Source organism: Engystomops pustulosus, chromosome 7 (genome assembly GCF_040894005.1).
Source record: "Engystomops pustulosus chromosome 7, aEngPut4.maternal, whole genome shotgun sequence".
In the NCBI taxonomy this organism is placed as follows: Eukaryota; Metazoa; Chordata; class Amphibia; order Anura; family Leptodactylidae; genus Engystomops; species Engystomops pustulosus.
This window is the reverse complement of record NC_092417.1, coordinates 128958876-128982334: the sequence shown is the minus strand read 5'-3', so window position 1 is coordinate 128982334 and position 23459 is coordinate 128958876. Positions and strand designations below refer to the sequence as shown.

Sequence of the window (23459 nt, the reverse complement as noted above, 5' to 3'; positions counted from 1 at the left end):
TTATGCCACAAAACAATTGACTACAAAAAGCTGTCAGAGGTTAAAATATTTCAAAAATCTATTTGTAATGGTTACCTGGAATTAAAGATACCTTTCTATTTGTTATTATGATGCTTGTTTAGCCTGTATTCTGCTCCACACAGAAACAGATGTGGGAGGGGACTAGCCAGGCACATGCACAGCACTGACAGCGGCAGTTATTGCACAACTCAGTGCTACAGAGCACTCAGACTTCAGAGTCTCCTTCCACCTGCTGTGCTCAAATAGTCCCTGCATTTACTGATCCCATAGAAGTCCAATAGAAATATGTCATACGCCCCATGTTAAAAGTGCAACAAAAAAAGTTGGTGCAGTCTGTCAAAGCAGTGCAGGGGGCACCAGATTCATGAAATCCTGAATCTGGCGCCCCCTGGCCCCCTGCACACTACACAGGACACTACATAGTATTTGTGTACTATGTGCATTCTCACAGCATCATGGTTGGTCAGGCTAACATGCATGGCGGAAGTCTAGGTGGGTGCAGGGGAGGCAAACCCCACGTGTATCGTCACTCCAAATTTACTTCCTCAGGGGTAAGTGCCTCACTTCGAAGTGAGGATACGCATGGAGTTTGCCGTCCCTGCATTTTTATAGACCTCCGACATATTTACACTTTACTGTCCGCCTGACCGACCATGATGCTGTGAGAATACATTGTTTTGCTCTACTTGTATGCATTGATTGTACAAAATTAGGTGCAATAACATGGACCTTTTTAGTTGTTTTTATGACTTTTACTAATAAACTTTTGTATTTTTGTATGTTACTTTGGGGCCGTTAATTGCATCTCTTTCTGTGTATTTTGTAAGGAATTGCAACTAAATCGATAGTTAGATAGAAGGATATGTGATAGATAGATATGAGATGGATGGATAGCATGGAGGAGAGTACAGGAAGAGGACTGCATCAGGAGAGGTCAGAGCTCAGCCTGTTACTTGTGTTATCTCTGCAGCCTCCTGTGTGACCTGACTAATGGTGGAGGGAGGAGAGGGCTTCTACATTGCTATGATCCATGTTGGGGGATGACTCCTCTGAGCAGCAGATAGCCATGTCTGGCTGCTGTTACCTTGTATCTGCTGCTGTAGGCTCCTGTGGAGCTGGTAAGCAGAGGACATCACAGCACAATCTCTGCCCCTCCTCCTCTCTCACTTCCTATTGGCTGCAATGTGTCAGCTGATCTCTCAGTGTGGAGAGGAGCAGAAGGCTGACTCCTTGTGCGCAGACTCTGCCAGATCAGCTGTTACTCAGGACGGAACACAGCTACCACCAGGAGGCACCAGCAACCAGAACAAAAGGAGTTATCTCAGCAAGGCTGCAGATTTTGTAATAAGTGTAAATGGTGAAAGTACTTGTCACAATGCATTGAGCTGAATTACAGCCATGTGCTATGATGATACAACCCCTTTAAGCACAGCTGGAAAGAGCCTTTGACAACAATTCCAACAATCCCCGTTTACGGCTTCTGCAGAAACAGCTCAGCCAATCAGGACACATTAACAGTGTTACTGCTTGTACAGAGATGTAGTGCAGGGCAAGGCAGGGAAGACCCAGCATAGTTTGGGATTTCAGCACATTTTTTGTGCTGAAAAACTAGGCTTATACTTGAGTATATATGGTATATATTAAAAGATGTACACCTGCAACATAAGACACCTACATAGGAATTCAAAAAAGTGAACACATGGCAAAATCACAGTGAAATCTCTCCAGAAGTTCACCTCTCTAAGATATATAATGTCCGATATATAATTTTTTGTCATACTCTATGGACGCTTCCATGTATATTCAGACCACTCCTTTTGTGCAAGGCGGCTTTACTGTATATATACTGTGCTGTGTGCAGGATCTTTTACTTGTGCATACAAACTTCGAACTTCCACTTATTCACAATTCTGCTGCATTCAAACTTTCAAACACAACCAGCCCTGCTACATACTCTTCCTGGGGTAGTATAAATAGACTTCCTCCTTGTAATTGGATGACTTGAAGCATGTGATCACATGGAGTTTTTATGTCTACAGTCATGGCCAACAGTTTTGAGAATGATACAAATGTTAATTTTTACAAAGTCTACTGCATCAGGTTTTATAATGGCAATTTGCATATACTCCAGAATGTTATAAAGAGTGATCAGCTTAACAGCAATTAATTGCAAAGTCAATATTTGCCTCGAAAATGAACTTTTTCCCCTAAAACACTTTTCAACTTCATTGCAGGCCTGCTATAAAAGGAGCAGCTAACATCGTTTCAGTGATTGCTCCATTAACACAAGTGTGGGTGTTGATGAGGACAGGGCTGGAGATCAATATGTCATGGTTAAGTAAGAATCACACCACTGGACACTTTAAAAGGAGGCTGGTGCTTGGCATCATTGTTTCTCTTCTGTTAACCATGTTATCTCTAAAGAAACATGTGCAGTCATCATTGCACTGCACAAAACTGGCCTAACAGGGAAGAGTATCGCAGCTAGAAAGATGGCACCTCAGTCAAAAATCTATTGCATCATCAAGGAATTCAAGGAGAGAGAGTCCATTGTTGCCAAAAAGGCTCCAGAGCGCCCAAGAAGGACCAGCAAGTGCCAGGACCGTCTCTTAAAAGTGTCTCAGCTACCAGCAGAGCTTGCTCAGGAATGGCAGCAGGCAGGTGTGAGTGCATCTACACGCACTGTGAGGCGGAGACTCTTGGAGTAAGGCCTGGTGTCAAGGAGGGCAGCAAAGAAGGAAAGACATTAGGGACAGACTGATATTTTGCAAAAGGTACAGAAAGTGGACTGCTGAGGACTGGGGTAAAGTCATTTACTCTGATGAATCCCCTTTCCGATTGTTTGGAACATCTGGAAAACAGCTTGTTGGGAGAAGAAAAGGTGAGCGATACCACCAGTCTTGTCTCATGCCAGCTGGAAAGCATCCTGCAACCATTCATGTGTGGGGTTGCTTCTCAGCCAAGGGAATCGGCTCTCTCACAGTCTTGCCTAAAAACACATCCATGAATAAAGAATGGTACCAGAATGTCATCCAAGAGCAACTTCTCCCAACCGTCCAAGAGCAGTTTGGTGATCAACAATGCCTTTTCCAGCATGATGGAGCACCTTGCCATAGAGCTAAAGGTGAATGGCTCAGGGAACAAAAAAAAAAATTAGGGGCCAGGAAACTCCCCAGATCTGAATCCCATTGAGAACTTGTGGTCAATCATCAAGAGATGGGCAGACAAACAATGCAAGCATTGATTTTGCAAGAATGGAATGCTATCAGTGATTGAGAGCATGCCAAGGAGAATTGCAGAGGTCCTGAAGAAGAAGGGTCAACACTGCAAATATTGACTTGCTGCATTAGCTCATTCTAACTGTCAATAAAAGCTTTTGTTACTCATAATATGATTGCACTTGTATTTCTGTATATGATAAAAACTTCTGACATACACACATAAAAACCAAAGGGCAACAGATCATGTGAAAATATATTTGTGTCATTCTCAAAACGTATGGCCATGACTGTATAAAAGACTACCAGACCTGTCATTCACCCTAATCTCTAAACGGCGGAAGTGTAAAAAGGAAAAGTTAAAAAAATAAAAACAATATATAAAAAATTAAAAATCACTCCACTTTCCCTAGAACAATAAACAAAATACTCAACATGTTAGGTATCCCTCCCTGTATACGTTTTGCTCCATACATCTTAATGGAGCTGAAGGAGATAGTCGAGTGTGATGACTTAGATATTTTTTTCTTAGGTTTTACAAAATTTCTTACAATACAACCTAATATAGGGATAGAAAATATGTATAGTTTTTGCATCACTGTCTTCCAAGTGGCATAACTCTTTTTTTTTTTGGTTGATTTGTGGGACATATATTGGATGCAAAGCGTTAACAGTTTAAGTGATATTTTTCACATTTTTGTTTAAAAACACAAACAATACTTTTGAGGGACCAGCTCAGCTTTCAAATGACTTTGAGAGGCCTAAATAGTAGTAAACCCCCATAAATTACCCATAGAAACTAAACCCCTCAACATATGTAAAACAAGTTTTATGAAGGTTGTTAACCTTTAATTGTTTCACATGGGTTAAAACAAAATGGAGGTGCAATTTTGAAATTGTCATATTTTTTTTGGCTAAATAATTGTATTGTACACATTCTTATTGTGTAAAATACAAACACACTCCACAAAAACTTTTATTCTCACCTAGATGTGAGTCTGATGAGGCACATTGAACCCAAATCTAAGGTGCCTCTTTTTGCAGTGATGCAAGTGAAGCCAGGATGACATCCAGTCTTCACTGTACATGCGGTGTACCTACTACGATGGATCGAGGAGAGTATGAAATTTGCTTTTTATTTTGGCGCATTCTTTAAAAAAATTTAATACGCAGGCCTCATGTAGTGTGATTGGACAGAGGTGATTTTCATATATATGTTTACTAACTAATTTTTTTTAACATTACAACCATGTAAAGGAACCAATAAGGCAAAATGGCAATGCTTTTTAATGGAGTATTTATTGGATATAGTGGATTTAGTTAAATGACAGGTTCACTTTAAGATAAGATGATTTGGCCAACCAAATTTAAACCAAAAAATTGTAAGTGTTTATGGGTGAAAATTATGCTTGAACGGACCTGGTGTAGATTTAAATTCCAGAGCATGAGTGCTGCACAAAAATCACTAGAAGGTTAGAACCTTTTGGTTACAATGGGGCAGATTTATCAAGCAGTCTGAAAGTCAGACTATTTCCAGTTGCCCATGGCAACCAATCACAGCTCAGCTTTCATTTCACCAGTGCTCATGAATATTTTAAAGGGGAGCTGTGATTGGTTGCCATGGGCAATTGGAAATATTCTGACTTTCAGACTGCTTGATAAATCTGCCCCAATGTGTCACACACAAGGTGTGTTTGATGGTTAAGGCGTATTTCCGATGTTATAATGATTTTCATCAAATTGTCTTATGTGATCCCACTGTAAAAAAAAAAAAATGTCCATACTGCGCTGCTCACCATTTTCTACGTTCCATTTTTCTGTTCAGCAGCCGTTTGTCAAAAAATCTCTCTCAGCAGTAGTGAAGTGGGCAGAGACTCACCTCTTAAAGGACACCTGTCATCAGGTCTGTGTCACTTGTCCTGTCACCTCTACCTGTTGGAGCAGCTCACAAGGATCCCATCCCAGCCTTTATCTAGTTATTTCATACATTATTCATTGTAAAATCATCTATTCTTTATCATGTAAATGAGGCTGGTCACATGGTCAGAGGCAGTGATGTCACCCCTGTTACCCCTCCCCCTGCTCATGTCTGTGTGTAATGTATAGTAAAGCATGGCTAGTGTAAGTGCTGCATCTGCTGACATGCTGCATCCTCCTAATATACAGGCGAGAGACACAGACATCAGCTACACATGAATCTGACATGTTCTGCTGTAACATGGCTGCCTGGAGCTGTTGTATCTCTCCTAAACACACACACAGGCTGCAGGGGGCGTGACCACCAGCACCAGGAAGCACATCATTATACAGCCTCACATCATTATACAGGCTGTCAGTCATGCACTGGGGGTGTGGCTGTGCCTCCCACTCATGAATAGAGTGGGCAGCTTGAATATGCTAATGCTTCATTGGACATTTCACAGGTCATTTGCATACAGCTTTAGGACCTCATTGCTTAGGTTTACAGGCATGTAGAGGGACAATGAAGGAATAGAGGCAATGCTCTCTAATGGCAGTTTATGAAAATATATTTAGTTTAGGGGGGTTATTTTGCATGACGGGTTCTCTTTAATGTCTCTGCCCTGTCAAATTAAGGCTGCCAAAGCTCCCATGATGCCTTGTGTTCTCTCATTAAATAATTTAGTATTTAGGCCACATTCATACGACCATATGGGGGACGTATATACGGCTGTAAGATTGCAGCCATACATTCGACCCCCTTAGACGGCAACGGCACCACAGAGCGATACGGTGCCTCACACGTGTGGCACTGCACCATACATGGGAAAAAGATAGGACATGTCCTATCTTTCCCTGTGTGTATGGCCGTAAGCTGTGCATTTCTATGGAGAGTGGTGGGGTCAGCCCTCCTTCTATCCATCACACAGGACGTTTTCCCCAGTCTATATATATATATATATATATATATATATATATATATATATATATATATATATATATATATATATATATATATATATAGTCTATAACTTTACCACCCCATCTAATTTGGAAACTATGATCTAATGGTGTATTGTTAGGCCACATTCATACGACCATATGGGGGACGTATATACACATTCATTCGACCATACATACATACATTCATACGACCATATGGGGGACATATATACGGCTGCAAGTTTGCAGCCATACATACGACCCCCTTAGACGGCAACGGCACCACAGAGCGATACGGTGCCTCACAGAGAAAAATCTACGCTCTGTAAACTCTGCATTCAAACTGCTCCACACTCCCTCTTCTGTTGTAATATCTAACCATAAGTCCATTAAGTAAATGGCAAAGAGCAAAGTGGAGGGTCTGTGCTCTAATCATTAGAGATCTCCTATGCCATTGCACTAGATTGTGCAGGATTAATTTTGGAAAATAAAAGCTTTTTCACAGCTATATTGCTACTTGGTTACACAACTCTTGGTCCTGGCCTGATAATACTGTTTGCAGCTTTATATGATCAAAACTGCTGATAGCCTCCCTTTAAATGGCATTTGTAATTATTGTATTTACTTTATTCTGAAAAAAACATCTATATATTGTCTATAACTTTACCACTCCATCTAATTTGGAAACTATCATCTAATTGTGTATTGTTTGGACAGATGCTTACACTACTTGCACTAGAAGTAAATATTGATGTCATTTTCTTGCACAATGAAACCATCAATTATTTAGTTTAATTACAGCAGACATAATACATTACAAATACTCACCTAGACTTTGAGAGAAGTATAAATATTTAATACTCTTATATTTTTCATATTTCCCTCATAACAAAGACCATTATCATAAAAGCACCTAAACATACAGACTTGCAAATCTGAAGGACATTTATTCCTTCAGCTTGTGAAAAATATACCTACACAATAGACGGAAAAAAAGCCTTCAAAATCTGATCAAAGTGATTTAGAACTATTACTTCAATTATTAATGACCAGAAATTAAAAGTGCATGTATATCTAGCGGCCCACCTATAAATAAAGGACGACAGCTGTATATGGGAGATCAATTCGTTTAGAGCCCAACAACAATATAAAAATTTCTGTAATTCAACGGTAATGCAACATTAGTTTTTGGGTCTGTCTGGATGCTGGGCCTGGAACACATCCCTGAAACATTGAATCACAGCTGTATTTTCAAATATACTTTCTATATCAAATCCTAAGTTTCCTAGATCGCTGCATGCTGTCTTTCTATAGAAAGCATCATTGTTTATTTCCAGTAGACAGTAATCTGATCATGGGTCACAGTGCACCTGTGTGACCATGGTCAGATTTCTGTCCACTGGAAGTAAACAATGATGCTTTCTATAGAAAGACAGCAAGAAGAGATGTAGAAAACTGTGAGGAATTTATACAGGGGTCAGACAGTAGGTGTTCTCCTTAAGGAGAGATTGCCAATTAAAGGCCACCTTAAAGGCATGTGGAGACTTAAAGCCATATTTACTTCCCAGAATTCCCTGGTGGAGCATGCAAATACTTTTTTCCAAGGAGTTAAATGGAAAACAATGCCTCCTTTTGCTATCTTGAAAGGCAGCCCCTAAACACAAAGTATGACCTACAAGAAGTCTAAAAACATGATGTGGGATAAAGCCAAACCAGAATATCTATTCCAGAAGCATTCCATTACAGCATTCTGGAACATGAGCATGAGGTCCCTCTGGAATTCAGCTGTGCTCCGAATGAGACTGGTCTCAATGTTTACATTAATCCCACATCATGTTTTTAGACTTCTTGTAGGTCATACTTGGTGTTAAGAGGGCTGCCTTTCAAGGTAGCAAAAGGAGGCAGTGTTTTCCATTTAACACCTTAGAAAAAAGTATTTGCATACTTCCCAGGAATTTATACAATATTCCCCCCGGTACACTGCCAGCTAGGCTTGCTCGCGTACGTGCCCGCCCCCCGGTACACAGCCAGCTAGACGCGTGTGTGCACCCCGGTACACAGCCAGGTAGGCTCGTCCGCACGCAAAAGCCATCACACTGCTCTGCACATGGAAAAATAAAAACGTTATAGATTTTTAAAGGTGGGGAGTGAAAAATGAAAACATAAAAGGGCTGCGGCGGGAAGGATTAAATTGATATCACATTCATTAGGATATATGAATGCAGGATATATACAAGTTACCCTGCACAGACTTCTACAAATATATACAAATTAGGCATTCATTCCAACTAGATTTTCTTGTCAGGGGAATGCCCTCTATTGTCTATTAAAGTATTTTTACAAAGTCTGCATTTGATTAAAAAAACAGCAGCAATGTTTATATATCACAAATTGCAGGTATCACTTATCATTAAAGTTTATAAGTTCTCCAAGCATAAAGAATTACATTTTGCCCTCACTTTTAACCCCTAGGCGCACCAGGACATTATAGTACATCCCTGCGCCTAGATGCTAAAAGCACGGGGAACGTGCTATAAGTCCTGCTTCTGGTACTGGCTCACAAATGGAGCCGGCACCAGAAGCAGCGGCTGTCAACTGTCTGACATCGCGCTATAACAGCAGCGATCCACTTCTGGGCAGCCCCGAGGACTGCCCGATCTTCTGAGCAGTCAGACCACTTCAGTATGCAACCATGGTTGCTATGGGCAAAAAGAGGTACTAAATGAGGACCTAGAGGCAAAATAGTTTGAGGAAGGATTCCCAGGGACACCTGGAGCAGAATTATGTATTTTTGTTTTTTTTTGCTCAGAATGACGGTTACACTTTAAGGCCAAAAGAGGCTGACTCCCGTACGGTTAAACACCTCTCCAGATTTACAATACCAGGGCACACTTCTGCATACTTCTGTCCAAACTTCTTGTTTGGCAGTGACAATCTTCCCTCCAGATGACAAAGCTGAGTAATCCACAACCTACTGTATTAATTTAATTTAACTGCAATGTTTCATTTACAAATTTGCTATGATTTCAATACAAATTAGTTTACAAAAATATTTTAAGAATTTATAGCAAAACTGAAAAGTATCCTACCTTGTCCCTTCTCCACAAATATTACTTTGGACTCAGGCATGATATTGGAACCTATGATTATCATCTCCATTCCTCCATTAACGGAGCAACTATTTATATTATATTTGTCCACTTGTGGTAACTCCTGGGCAGATCGCTGAGCTTTTGCGGGGGAAAAGTAAAAATAAATAAATAAAGAATGAAAGCAACATATTACAGTAAACAAGACCATTCCCTATGCTTTTTAATTTGTCCTCAAACTAGCAAATTGACAATAAGTGAGTGCCGTAAAATCATTTCAATACAGACATTTCCTCCTTAACCCCTTTGTGACAGAGGGTCATTGGTGTCTGAAAGTCCACAGCAATATATGCGGCTCTATTGTATAAACCTTTATAAGTAGGTACAGTGTCAATCCATCACCATTTCCCAGGTTTCAGAGAGGCAAAGGGTGCAAGCATCTTCTGTAGCTCCTTATGGCCTTCAGCTGTGAGGTCAGAGGATGGCAACACTTCAGTTTATCTGGGACACATTGAAGCACAATTCTGGTATTATTTTAAAGATGAGAATCTCCCCTTTTAATATAATATCAGGATTATGTTTCTAGGTTTCTGTATTTAAAAAGCAATTTTTTTACGAATGCGAAGTCAACAGTGGATATATCCATTTCTGTATCACCTAGACACAAAGTCCTATATTATAGTCAAGGGATGATTCTCATCATTAATTTCTAGGTGCCACATTTCAGAAAATATGACTGTTTGGACACTGTCAAGACGGGTATAAACATGGCACCCGCACAAGGACATGTGCAAATATGACATACATAGCAGTATAACAATAATGAAGGATTTAATGGATAATATTTTGGTTTACTATAACTTCTACTATATAGTACAGAATTAACAATTACCAAAAAGAGCTTGAACTTTCAGAACTTGCACTTTATTTTATACAGTTGTATTGTAGTATAGTGAATGAGTAACCAGACCCCTAAGCATTCAAACACACAAAAAAAAGGTATAACGGAAATTATTTTTTAAATTTATGTATTTAGTAAAATGTTAGACGTCCTGTTCTGTGAACAAAAGTGTAGAAAAGCTTTCTTTCCAGCATAAAGGGACGTTGAAATAAAAAGAAATGGATTTTTTTGTGTTGGTTGGACAGAAAATACTTACAACATTCAACTGGTATAGATGCAGTTTGTAAAGAGAGAACTTTTCCATTAGATTGGGGTATGTGGACTCTGAACACAAGACGGACGCGAGTATTCTTTCTACCAATGTCTGTCTCCCCTTTGCGCAATTCAATATCGGAGTTCCGCAGCTTTAAAATCCCTGCACAGTCAATACTGTAAAACAATAATGGTGAAAAGGATTATACATTAAATAAACAGTAGCAGAATAAACATAATTCTCTACATTCTTAGAGCTTGTTCACACCGGTTCTTTAATTTGCCTGTCCGAGGATTAAGGGTCCTATTCACCAAATATTATTTTCATATAAAAAAAAAATAATTAATAAAAAAGCTGGTGGGACAATCAATGACAATGAACATAAAGGGAAACTCATTATATTATCAGTTACCATATTTTTTGGCCTATAAGGCGCACCTCTAATAAATGCCTGCTAAGACATCTAGGTTCATATATAAGGCGCACTGGAGTATAAGGCGCAGGATCAAATGCAGTACCTAAAAATGACCAGCAGGTGGCAGACCTGTGCACAGTTCAAGCCAGCTACACTTCCCGGGAAACTTGTCTTCAGCATGTCAGAGAGCTCCGATCTCAGAGGTATGGGCTGCTGGGGGTTAATGCAGGGTGATGCAGCAGGGGTTAAGCGGTCTCCCTCTGCCCCTTCTCCTGTCCTCCTCAGCCAGGGTGATATTCCTGTGGGGTTCCCTGTGGCTCCTTCTCTTTCCCCTGTTACAGGGCTGTCAGGTATGGGCACAATGTTAGTTGTGGTGCCAGGGCACTTCAGGAGCTAGGGACCCTGTATACTGTCTGAGAAGGTGTAGGAAATTTCTGGGGATGGAGCTATTAAACACTGGTAAATGTTCAGTACATCTTGTCTGTAGTACATTTCTATATAAGTTCATATATAAGGCGCACTGGCCTATAAGGCGCACCTTTGATTTCTGAGAAAATTAAAGGATTTTTGGTGCGCGTTATAGGCCGAAAAATACTGTACTTAAATATGATCACTGTTAAAACATGACATGCAGGGGCGTAACGATCGCAGTTGCAGGCCTGCGTCACCTTTAGCCCCTTCCCACCGCAGTCCTTATTCGTTATTGCTTCACTCCCCAACTTCAAAAATCTAATCAAATGTCTAATTTATTCTTAGGGTCGGTACAATTACGGGGTTACCAAATTTGTATAGGTTTTATAATGTTTTCATACAATTACCAAAATTAGCCCTCTCCTTGTACCCGCACCCGGCATGAGACGTACTACTACGTCACATGTCAGTAGGAGGTCAATATCTACTCTGAGCTTCCAGCAGATAGCTGCGGGCCCCTGATGCAGCGCACTTGTACTCCAGCAGCTGGTTTCTTTCAGGCAGGGAAGATTTTAACCCCTTAAGGACGCAGGGTTTTTTCGCTCATTTCTCACTCTCCACCTTCAAAAATCCATAACTTTTTCATTTTTACGTGTACAGACCTGTGTGAGGGCTTATTTTGTGTGTAACAAATTTTAATTTCCCGTAATGTTATTAATTTTAACATGCAGTGTACTGCGAAGCTGAAAAATTTAAAAAATGGCACGTGCGTCACGTTCTTGTGGGCTCAGCTTTTACAACTTTCACTCTGCGCTCCAAATAACACCTCAGCTTTATTCTTTGGTTCGGTGCGATCGCGGTGATACCAAATTTATATACCTTATATACTCGAGTATAAGCCAACTCATCTTTCGGGCAGGGTGCGGCAGGCTATATACACTGGGGCAGGGTGCGGCAGGCTATATACACTGGGGCAGGGTGCGGCTGGCTACATACACTGGGGCAGGGTGCGGCTGGCTATATACACTGGGGCAGGGTGCGGCAGGCTATATACACTGGGGCAGGGTGCGGCAGGCTATATACACAGGGGCAGGGTGCGGCAGGCTATATACACAGGGGCAGGGTGCGGCAGGCTATATACACTGGGGCAGGGTGCGGCAGGCTATATACTGGGGAGGCTGTGACCAGTGCATTTCCCACCCTCGGCTTATACTCGAGTCAATAGGTTTTCCCAGTATTTTGTGGTAAAATTAGGGGCCTTGGCTTATACTCGGGTCGGCTTATACTCGAGTATATACAGTAGGTTTTATTGTGTTTTAATACATTTTCAAAAATTAAACGAATGCATACAAAAAAGAAAAAAAAATTTGCCATCTTCTGAAGCTAATAACTTTTTCATACTTTGGTGCACGGAGATGTGTGAGATGTCATTTTTTGCAAAATGAGCCGACGTTTTCATTGCTACCATTTTGAAGTCTGTGCGACATTTTGATCATTTTTTATGTGATGTAAAAAGGTGTAAAAGTCGCATTTCGGACATTTGGGCGCCATTTCCCGTCTCGGAGGTCACCGCAGGCCGTAACCGGTTTTTTATTTTGATAGATCGGGCATTTTGGGACGCGGCGTTACCTAATGAGTCTGTAATTTTTACTGTTTATTATGTTTTATATCAGTTCTAGCGAAAGGGGGGTGATTTGAATTTTTAATATTTTATTAATCTTTTTTATTTTTTAAACTTTTTTTTTCACTATATCTTAGACCATCTAGGGTACATTAACCCTAGATAGTCAGATCGTTCCTACCATATACTGCAATAATTCTGTATTGCAATATATGGCATTTTTGCAGCTGATTCATTACAATGAGCCACTGGCTCATTGTAACGAATCTGCAGAAGCCATTAAGCCTCGGGTCAAACAAAGACCCGAGGCAACCATGGCGATCGGAATAAAGACGTTCGGGGCCGGCGGCAACGGACGGGTTAATAGCCGCGATCAGTGCAAGCAACGACCGCGGTTATTAGCGGTGGGGGTTTGCTGCAATATGCAACAACCCCCACCTCTGTATGAAGAGGACTCAGCCCGTGAGCCCTCTTCATACATTCCCTATACCTCTGCGCCATAGAGCTACGGCGCAGAGCGTTAAGGGGTTAAGGGTTACACAGTAACGGGCTGTGTGCCCGGAATGTGCAGCCTCTCTGCAGTCTGCACCAGTAAACTTTCGTTCAGCACTCAGCAGCTGCTTGCTCCCGGGTTCCTGGCCCTGCCCCTCCCATACTGCTTTACAGGAAACGGCAGATGTACGGGACAGAGGGGAGGAGGGCGCAGGGACACTGTGCTTCCTGGTGCTCTCCAGCTGCTGCTCCTCTGATGCAGTCTGCGTTCCCCTGCTGAAGTCCTGTCTGACATTAAAGTATGTGAATTATTAATGTAAGGTCTATATATTGAATTTGCAAGTGTATATTGTAGTGTATATGTATATTGTATTTGTACTGCATATGTTTATTTCTAAATTGTGTGTATTGCATATATTCATGTGTATATAAATGGATTTTATTCATGTGTATATAAATGGATTTTATATGTTCATGTGTATAATGTGTCTGCTCTATGTGTTCATGTGCAAATTGTGTGTACCGTGTGTTAACCCCTTCTGGTCTAAGCCATTTTACGGGCCTTAGGACCAGGCCTAATTTTTAAAATTTACCCTGTGTCATAATAGGTGGTTACACCTTTTGTAACGCTTTAACCCCTTAACGCTGAAGCCACTTTTCACCTTCCTGACACGGCCCATTTTTTCAAATCTGCCCTGTGTCACTACAAGTGGTTATGACTTTGGAACGCTTTAACATATCCAAGTGATTTTAAAATTGTTTTCTCGTGACACTTTGTACTTCATGTTAGTTGAAAATTTTTGGTGGTATGTTTTATTTATGAGAAAATCAGATATTTGGTGAAAATTTGGAAAAATTCTTGATTTTCGAACTTCAAAATGTTCTACTTTTTCCATACATAGTTATTACGTTTTTTTTGCGGTTATGACTAACATTCACTAAATGTCTAATTTATGTGGACATGGTTTTTTATGCATACTCTTATTTTTGTAGGATGTGTCCTGCTATTGAGAGCTCTGCTCAGGTTTCAAATCGCTTTGAGAGACCTAAATAAAAGAAAACCCCATAAATTACCCCATTATAGAAACTACACCCCTCAACGTATGTAAAACAACTTTTATGAAGTTTGTTAACCCTTTAATTGTTTTACAGGGGTTAAAACAAAATCGGATACAATTTTGAAAGTAAAATTTTTTTGGCTAAATTAATGTGTTTTTCAAAAAATTTACAAATTCTCGGTGGATAAAAAACCAAAACGCTCCACAAAATTTGATACCCAATCTCTCCCACGTACAACAATACCCCATATGTGGTGGTAACCTGCTGTATGGGCACACGCCAGGGCATCGAAGGGGAGCTGCGCCATTCAGAGCAGATTATGCATTGTCAACTTTTTCTTTGCGACTTGAGATGCACTTTACAAATACTTCATTTTAGTGGTTCATTAGCTTACTGATGAGATTTTATTAACTCTTGAATGTATGGGTGAAAAGAAAATTGTCAATTTTGGTTTACTTTCTTTTCATATTTTTTGGGGGTCGTACATCGTTCACTAAAAATACTATATTATCTTTATTCTACAGATCGCTACGATTACGGCGATACCTCATTTATATAGTTTTTCATTTACTTTTACAATTTTACTGGATAAAAACTAATATAGAAGAAATCTCATTTGTTTTTGCATCGCCATCTTTTCGGAGACGTAACTTTAATATTTTTTGGTTGACGGAGCTAGTTTAGGGCTTAATTTTACGTGTTGAGTTGTTCTTTTCAGTGGTACCATTTTGGCGCACATAACTTTTTTTGATCAATTTTTAGAACATTTTTGTGTAAAGATTTTATGAAAAATGTACATTTTTGGCGTGTTTTTCGGGTTTCGTTTTTACGGCGTTCACTGAGCGGGTCCAATAATGTTTCTGAGTTATTGTACGGATTGTTACGGACGCGGCGATACCAAATATGTGGGGGGGTTTTGGTGATTTTGTGTTTTTTTTTTCACTTTATTGCATGTGTATAGGGAATATTTGTGTTTATGGGACTTTAACTTTATTTAATTAATTCTTTTTATTAAAAAATTATTTTATGTAATGTTTTTAACATTTTTTTATTAACTTTTACAGGTTAGCTTGAACAAGCGATCCACTGATCGTTTGTTCAAGCTATTCTTCACATTACACAGTGTAATACAGATGTATTTCACTGTGTAATGTAACACACTGAGCATGCTGCGCAGAGGATTGCGCAGCCCCGGGCACCGGTAGTCCCGGGGCTGCGATCGGAGCAGCGGACCCCCCCCCCCAGTAAGCACCGCGGGAGGGTCCGATTCTTCTCAAATGCCCCTTGCACGCCGGGTGTTAGAGGCCGGTATCAGCTATAATATATAGCTGACACCTGCAGCTTCTGGCGCCGGCTCCGTTCAGGAGCCAGTGCCAGAAGCATGACGTAATAGTACTGCATTTTGTGGGAACGCACCTCCCGCGATGCAGTACTATTACGTCAAATGCCGGGAAGGGGTTAACATATCCAGGGGATTTTGAGATTGTACTTCAAAGTAATAGAAAGCATTTTAAAAAAAAAATTGGGGCAAAATTTTCTAAAAATTATTCATTTTCACCCAACTAAAATTTATAACTAACATTTCCCACATGTTCTGCTTTATATCAGCGTGGGCTTTTCATGTATCCCCTCTCTTATCTCTAGGTTGTTAGGAGGTTCAGAATTTTGGCTGCAAGTTTTCTCATTTTTATGAAAATCGCCAAAACCCTTATTTAGAGGCACCTGCTGAGTTTTAAGTGACATTCAGAGGCCTAAATAGCAGTAAAACCCCATAAATCATGCAATTTTAGAAACTAAACCCCTCAATGTGAGAAAAATCAACTGTGTTAACCCTTTAGATGCTACACAGGGGTTAAAACAAAATGGAGGTGTAATTTACAACTGTAGTTTTTTTAGACAATTTTTTGGCCGAAATTAATATATTAAACCGTCACAAAGTATTTAATGATGAAAAACTCCACAAAGTTTGATATCCAATTTCTCCAGAGTATGAGGATGACCCATATGTGGTGGTGACTGCTGCTGTATGAGTGCACGGCCGACATAGAACGGAAGGAGAGACATTCAGACCAGCCTGGGGGGAGTTGGGGGATGGCTAATAATCAGATTTTATTAACTATTTCTTGGTGGCTGTTAAATCATAAATTCTTGTTTATGGTTTTTAGCATCTGTTATCTTTATTCTATGGGTCATCACGATTACAGCGATGCCCCATTTATATAGCTTTTTTTATGGTTAACTTGTTTTGCAAAATAAAGAACTCATGCTGAGAAATTTGCTTGTTTTTGCATCACCATGTAACAATGGGCATAACATTTATATTTTTTTTTGTTTACAGAGCAGTTTTAGAGCTTATTATTTGTGGGACAAGCTGTACTTCATCTTGGTATCATGTTGGGGTAAACGTATGGGTTCAGTGACAATTTTATCTTATTGTACAAGTTGTTTTGGACATTGTGTTGCCCAATATGTTGTGTTTTTTTGGGTGATTTTCTTTTATTTGGTTATTGCATGTGATGGGACTTCAGGGGAATTTTATTCTTTTTTTAATAATTTTTTTAATTACACTTTCTTTTTAACCTTATTTTACTGTTTTATTTTGTCCCAGTGATCATTTGATCACTTGTTCATTGTAATATACTGCAATACTAATGTATTTCAGCATATAACATAGTCGGCCTATGCATTTTGCATCGGCTGACAGCTGCACTGTTAAATATTGCTGCAAGCACGATCATAACAGGCTACTACTATACGCAGCCCTGGAGTCCTTATCGCCAACGATCGGCACCTCCGTGCCCTGCATGGAGGGTGCCGAACGTTGCGGCAATGCCCTATAGACGCTGAGTGTCGTATAGAAAGGCGGACAAGGAGAGACCAGAAAAGCGCTCATAGAGTAGTATGGTAGTAGCTTATGGTGCTGACTAGGAGGAAAGGAGAGAAGCTCATCGGATGTGGTTGTGCTGATTTAGGCACAACTCTAATGAAAGTGTAGATGGTTAATGTCTCCTGGTGCTGCCAGTGGACAAGGGTCGTCAAGACGCGGTTGCCAAACCGGTCTGGAAGCGTAGTCGATGGAGCAGGAAAGGTACTTGTCTCAGTTCGGCGCACACAGATAGGTGACATACACAAGATGAATCCAAAAACGGGGGTATTTTATTTCGTATCTCTGGAACACAACGCGTTTTGGAGTCTACAATGACTCCTTTTTCAAGTGGATAGATACTGGGGGAACATAAAAAAAAAGGGTATTTGGGGAGGGGGAAGGTACATATATAGTACAAAAAGTAGATAAAAGTGAATTATTTGTGTTTTAAAAGAACTCTATGCAAACACAAAGACATAAAAACAGTCATATAAATGGTAATAGATGCATGAAACAAATTAAGAATACGTATAATATCACAAGATTGAATACATGATTGAGTATTAATTATGCATGATTAAATACATAAATGAATAATTCAATACATAGGTACATAAGGCAGGTTTATATATAATGAAACCTATATGCTATTGATGTAAATCACTGAGTAAACTTGAATAATATAATGCATATACAAATAAATAAATAAATAACTCATTGAATAAATAAATAAATAAAAAAAGCTGTGGCACAAGTGGACCGTCTGTTATTTATATATAAATTAAATTAAACTGTAGAGCTGTAAATATCATAAATGAGTTAGCGGTGGCTTGTGGGGAGCGAGATTAATTAAATAAATAAATGAATAAATAATTAAGTAAATCTAATAAATAAATTGAATAAATGAATAAATGGGCAGATAAAATTGACATAGGGAGAGCGAGAGCTTATCTGCAGCGCGGGTGAAGGGCCGATTCCCCGAAGCTGTCAGGCAGCGTTGTCGCGCGCCGCTCCCACTAGTCGGCGTCTATATTTAACAACAAAGACAACGCTGCCTGACAGCTTCGGGGAATCGGCCCTTCACCCGCGCTGCAAGTAAGCTCTCGCTCTCCCTATGTCAATTTTATCTGCCCATTTATTCATTTATTCAATTTATTAGATTTACTTAATTATTTATTCATTTATTTATTTAATTAATCTCGCTCCCCACAAGCCACCGCTAACTCATTTAGGATATTTACAGCTCTACAGTTTAATTTAATTTAATTTATATATAAATAACAGACGGTCCACTTGTGCCACAGCTTTATTTATTTATTTATTTAATGAGTTATTTATTTTTATCAATTCTCTTTTTATTAAAACATTTAGTAAAAACAGGATTCATACAGTGTACAATGTCAATTTGTTTGTTCAATGCAAGAATACAAAACATACCTCGTAATAATTCTACTGTAACAATTGAACAAATATATTCAGTATTATTATCTCCATCAGGTTCGCGAGCATTTACAGATATACTGCGCGTTTGTGCAACAGAAAGTCATACTCCATACCTGCACGAAACCTTTTTGAGCTCATGACATTGCAAGGTATTAGTAACAAAGCAAGTGTAACAACATAATATCGTGAACAAATATATAACCAGATCATGATGGTAGGATCCAATTTTATGGTAGCTTTTGTACATGGGGGGGGGGGAGGGAAGGGGTCATGGGGAAGGTAAGTCAGAGGGAGAGAGTGTATTGTGTTATAGTACTGTCTGTTACTTGGGGGGAGAGAAGGAAGTGTTGTTTTGTTTTTTGCTATTCGGGGGGTGTGTGCTCACACTACAATCGTAGCCATTATTCTTTATTGGCATTGGTTCTGTAATCTATCCAAGGTTGCCATGTTGTGACAAATTGCTCATGAGTGTGAGACGCCCAGCTCGAAAGTTCCTCCATCCGACAAATCTGAGCCACTTTCTCCTCCCAAGCTGAGATGGGTGGTGCAATGGGTTGTAACCAGTAAGTGGGTATCAGCGCCTTTGCTGCCGCGATGAGGTGTGTAAAAATAGACTTCCCATCTAACTTAGTATCGTCTGACGCCCATCCCATACAAATTAAGGGTAGTGTTATCTGGGGGGAAGCAGAGCATATGGTGCGAATTCTGCTTTGGATCTCCAGCCAAAAAGTTTTAATTAGAGAGCAGGACCACCACACATGCGTGTAAGAACCTAGTTCTAGTCCGCATCTCCAACATACCCCTGAAGGGTGCAAGCCCCAGTGGAACAATGATTCTGGTGTTTTGTACCACCTCGATAATAGTTTGTAATGATTTTCTTGTAGCCTAACACAGCGCGAAAAACCATAGGAGTGTCTCAGTACCCAATCTTTTTGCTTTTCTGTAAGGGTAAGTCCCAGCTCCTTTTCCCAAGCTGAAATGTAAAGTGGGTAATCTGGTGCTTTTTTAGACAACAAAATGTCATGTAGAAACGACACCTTTGCAGCCCTGGGGGCACCTACCGCTAAAGATATTTCTAGAGTGGTTGCCTCTCTTACTGCACCGTGGTTCTTTAGGAACTCCCTACACACTGATTTGAGCTGCATCTTGATGAGTGACAGACAACCCCCCCCCTTTTGTTCTATCTTTAATTTCCTCATCTTTCATAGTGTCGTTTTTTTTCAGAAATTCCCCTAATGTGAGGTCCTCAAATCCCGCCCACCAGGTAGGCACGTCAGACCACTTCTTAGATATCGTGTAGGGTAGGAGACTAGCTGGCATTAAAGGGGATGGGAAAAGGGATAACTCAAATCTCTTGTTTACTGCATGCCACATCTGAAGTGTGTGTCTCGTCAGTTTGTCCAGACAGTCTAAGTTCTGTCTCCAGGGAGGTGGAATCCATGCCCCTCCAAGCGTCAGTAATCTCTCTTTCTGCTCCATTGACTTGGTGATTACTGAGGAGCTACCTGGTGTTCTATACGCTAACCCTCTCACCGCCTGTGCAGCCCAGTAGTAGAATCTTGCATCTGGTACCCCCAGACCTCCTCTCCCCTTCTTCCGCATCAGCAGAGTATGTGCTAACCTAGGACGTTTCCCTCTCCATCGATAATTCGAAAACATTTTCTTAATTTTGGAAAAAAAACATCCTGGTACTGTTATTGGGAGCATCAAAAGGGGGTAGAGTATCTTGGGTAATACATAAGCTTTTAACACGTTCTTCCTACCCATCCACGAGATGTTTGGTAGGTTGTAGTCTGTTAGCTTTTGTTGTATGGTGTCTAGAAGCGGAGTGAAGTTTAGTTTATAAAGATTACGTGGATCTCTAGACAGCTGGACTCCCAGATATTTAATAGAGTCATTTTGCCAAATAAAGGGGGACGTTGGTTTGATCTTTTTGACTTGTTGCGCTGGTAGGGATATATTTAAAATTTCTGACTTGCTCATGTTTACTTTAAAGTTAGCAATCTGATTAAAGTACTCAAAGTGTTTGCAGAGGATCGGTAAGGCTTCCGATGGATTGGTAAGCAGGAAAATTAAGTCGTCGGCAAAGGCCGCTAGTAAACATGTGGATTTTCCCATCTTAAGCCCTTTAATGCGTTTGTCTTGACGTACATACTGAATCATAGCTTCTAGGCAGAGTATGAAGAGGGAGGGGGATAGGGGACACCCCTGCCTCGTTCCGTTTCGTATATGGAAGGTGGGTGACAAGATCCCGTTGATTCTAATACGTGCAGAGGGCCCGTTGTACAACGAGAAGATAGCTTCCACAAAGCTACTCGGGAGGCCATACTTTAGGAGGACCTCCTTCATAAAGAGCCAGTCTACCCTATCGAATGCCTTCTCGGCATCCGTGCCGAGAAGGATTAGAGGGGTCTTCCTGGAATTAGCTAAGTGTATGGCTTTGATTACTTTGGATACATTATCTTTGCCTTCCCTCCCCTTGACAAATCCTGCCTGATCATCCGCTATAAGACGTGGGAGCAGTGATGTTAATCTGCTGGCCAGTAATTTAGCCCATACCTTTAAATCCACGTTCAGTAGGGAGATTGGGCGATAACTCCCAGGCTGTTCAGGGTCTTTGCCCGCTTTGTGTATTATGGTAATATGAGCTGAAAGCATAGAAGGAAGTGAATGTTCCCCTCTGAGCAGTGCATTGCACATATTCGTAAAGTGGGGAGTCAATAAAGGGCCTAGTTTCTTATAATAAAGTATTGTGAACCCATCTGGGCCCGGGCTCTTCCCCCCTGGTATGGACGCAATGATCTCTCCCAGTTCTTGTTCTGTTATCGGTTGTGTTAATGGACCCATGTCCGCCTCACCCAAGTGTGGGAGCTGCACCCTCCCCAGGAATTCTCGGATATTATCCAGTCTCACTCCTCTTTCCTGGCTAGACTCTCGTTGTCTCAAGTTATATAGGCCTGTATAATATTCTTGGAAAGCCTGGGCTATGTCTTCCGTTTTGTGTACTCTATCCCCTTTTGATGTTTTAATCGTAGAGACGAATGTACGTGCCTGTGCCTTTTTCAAAAGACTGGTCATGGTTCTACTACACTTGTCCCCGTGAGCGTAAAATTTATGTTGGGCTTTTAAATAAATCTTTGATATAGTGATGTTAAGGTGGTCCTTCAATTGGTCTCTAGCCAATTTCAGATCCTCTTCTACCTGCAGGGCCTTAGATCTCTTATGTTGTCTTTCTAGGTCTGAGATTCTTTTTAGCAGCCCCTCTATTTTCGCGTTCCTTTTTTTCTTAACCCTAGCTCCCATCTCCATTAGGCGACAACTTTCTGACCTTCCCACAGGGTTACTGGATCTAGTTCAGTATCGGCGTTGTCAGTGAAAGATTTGGACATCTTAGTTGTTAGTTCCGCTACTAGAGACTCGTCTCCAAGAAGCGTCTCATTTAGTCGCCATGTCCACTCTTTAGCCGGGATATGCGGTAAGAGGAAGGACATCAAAAGAGGCGCATGATCAGATATCGTGCTTGGTCCTATCTCTACCGACAAGGCCTGTTCAATATAGTCTGATTGTACGAAGAGGTAGTCTAATCTCTGCCATGTGTTGTGAGGGACAGAGTGGAAGGTGTAAGATCTATCCCCTGGATGTAAACTTCTCCAGGAGTCCAACAGTGAGAGATCCCCCAGAGCCACCTTAATACGCTTTATAGCCCTAAAAGAACAAGCAGAGTGCCCAGTGGAGGAGTCCTCTAGCGGATTCAGCGTGACGTTCAGGTCACCTCCTACTATAAGGATTCCTTCTGCGAATAGCTTAATTTTTTCTAAAATGCTACACAGCCACGCGCATTGGCCCCTATTTGGCCCGTACAGTGAAACAAAAGTAAACATCACTCCCCCTAATAGACCTTTTACTAGAATGACCCTTCCCTCAGCATCTTTGTATGTATCTTTTAATGTGAAGGGTGTGTTCCTATGGATCCCTATGGAGACTCCTTTAGAAGCTGCAGAAGAACTGCCGCTGTGGAACCACTGATCATACATCTTAAGCGGTAGTTTTGGTATCCTATTTTCTTTAAAGTGGGTTTCCTGAAGTAAAATTACTTCAGTGTTAAAGCGCCGTAATAAGAGCCAAAGTTGGGATCGCTTACCAGGGGAGTTGAGACCTTTCATGTTCCAGGAGGTAATCTGAAGGGTCGCCATCACATTTGTATCATGGGTGTGGAGTCCAGTTGCGAATTGCACCTCTTTGCTCTACTTGGTTGTGTTACCTGAGGGGGAAGGTAAGACCAGGAAAAAGGGGGAGGGGGGGGGATGGGAGGAAGCTACCACCTTGTTACCATGAACATGATCTAGCAAAAGACACACAGAAAACAATGAAAAGAACAAGTAAACAAATGAAACAGACCCATGATCTCTCTGTGGGTGTTTCGCGGTACAGGTGCATAGAGCTCCCACTTTTGGAGAGTGGTCTATACAACCTGCGACAATGCGCCTGAATGCGATGGGGGGCACTACTAGACTGGGTAGTCGCATCGCCATTTTAGGCGAGACCTATTATCTGCATAGGCCATCAGCTAATAAGTAAAACTGGGTTTTGGGCTGGATAGTGTATCTACGGTCCCAGGTGTTTTACCGAAATTTCGTGCCAGCTTAGACTTGTTGACCGTCATATATACCTACTGGGGCAAATGGTGAATAAAAATACTAAGCTATGCAAGTGCTTAACTTATTAATGAGATAATAACATTTAAACAAAATACCGCATGGCGGCTGAGC

At 40.8% G+C, this 23459-nt stretch overlaps 1 protein-coding gene across 3 annotated transcripts in view; it reads right to left on the bottom strand.

The window, feature by feature from the left end:
* The window catches only part of NFATC3 (nuclear factor of activated T cells 3), a 141194-nt gene that overhangs the window by 49707 nt on the left and 68028 nt on the right, over nt 1-23459 (bottom strand). For all 3 annotated transcript variants that reach the window (XM_072117782.1, XM_072117784.1, XM_072117783.1), the window contains 2 exons: nt 10387-10559; nt 9230-9370 (listed from right to left, as the gene is read on the bottom strand). In XM_072117782.1, the coding sequence (XP_071973883.1) occupies nt 9230-9370; nt 10387-10559 (314 nt within the window). The remainder of the gene's footprint in view (nt 1-9229; nt 9371-10386; nt 10560-23459) is intronic.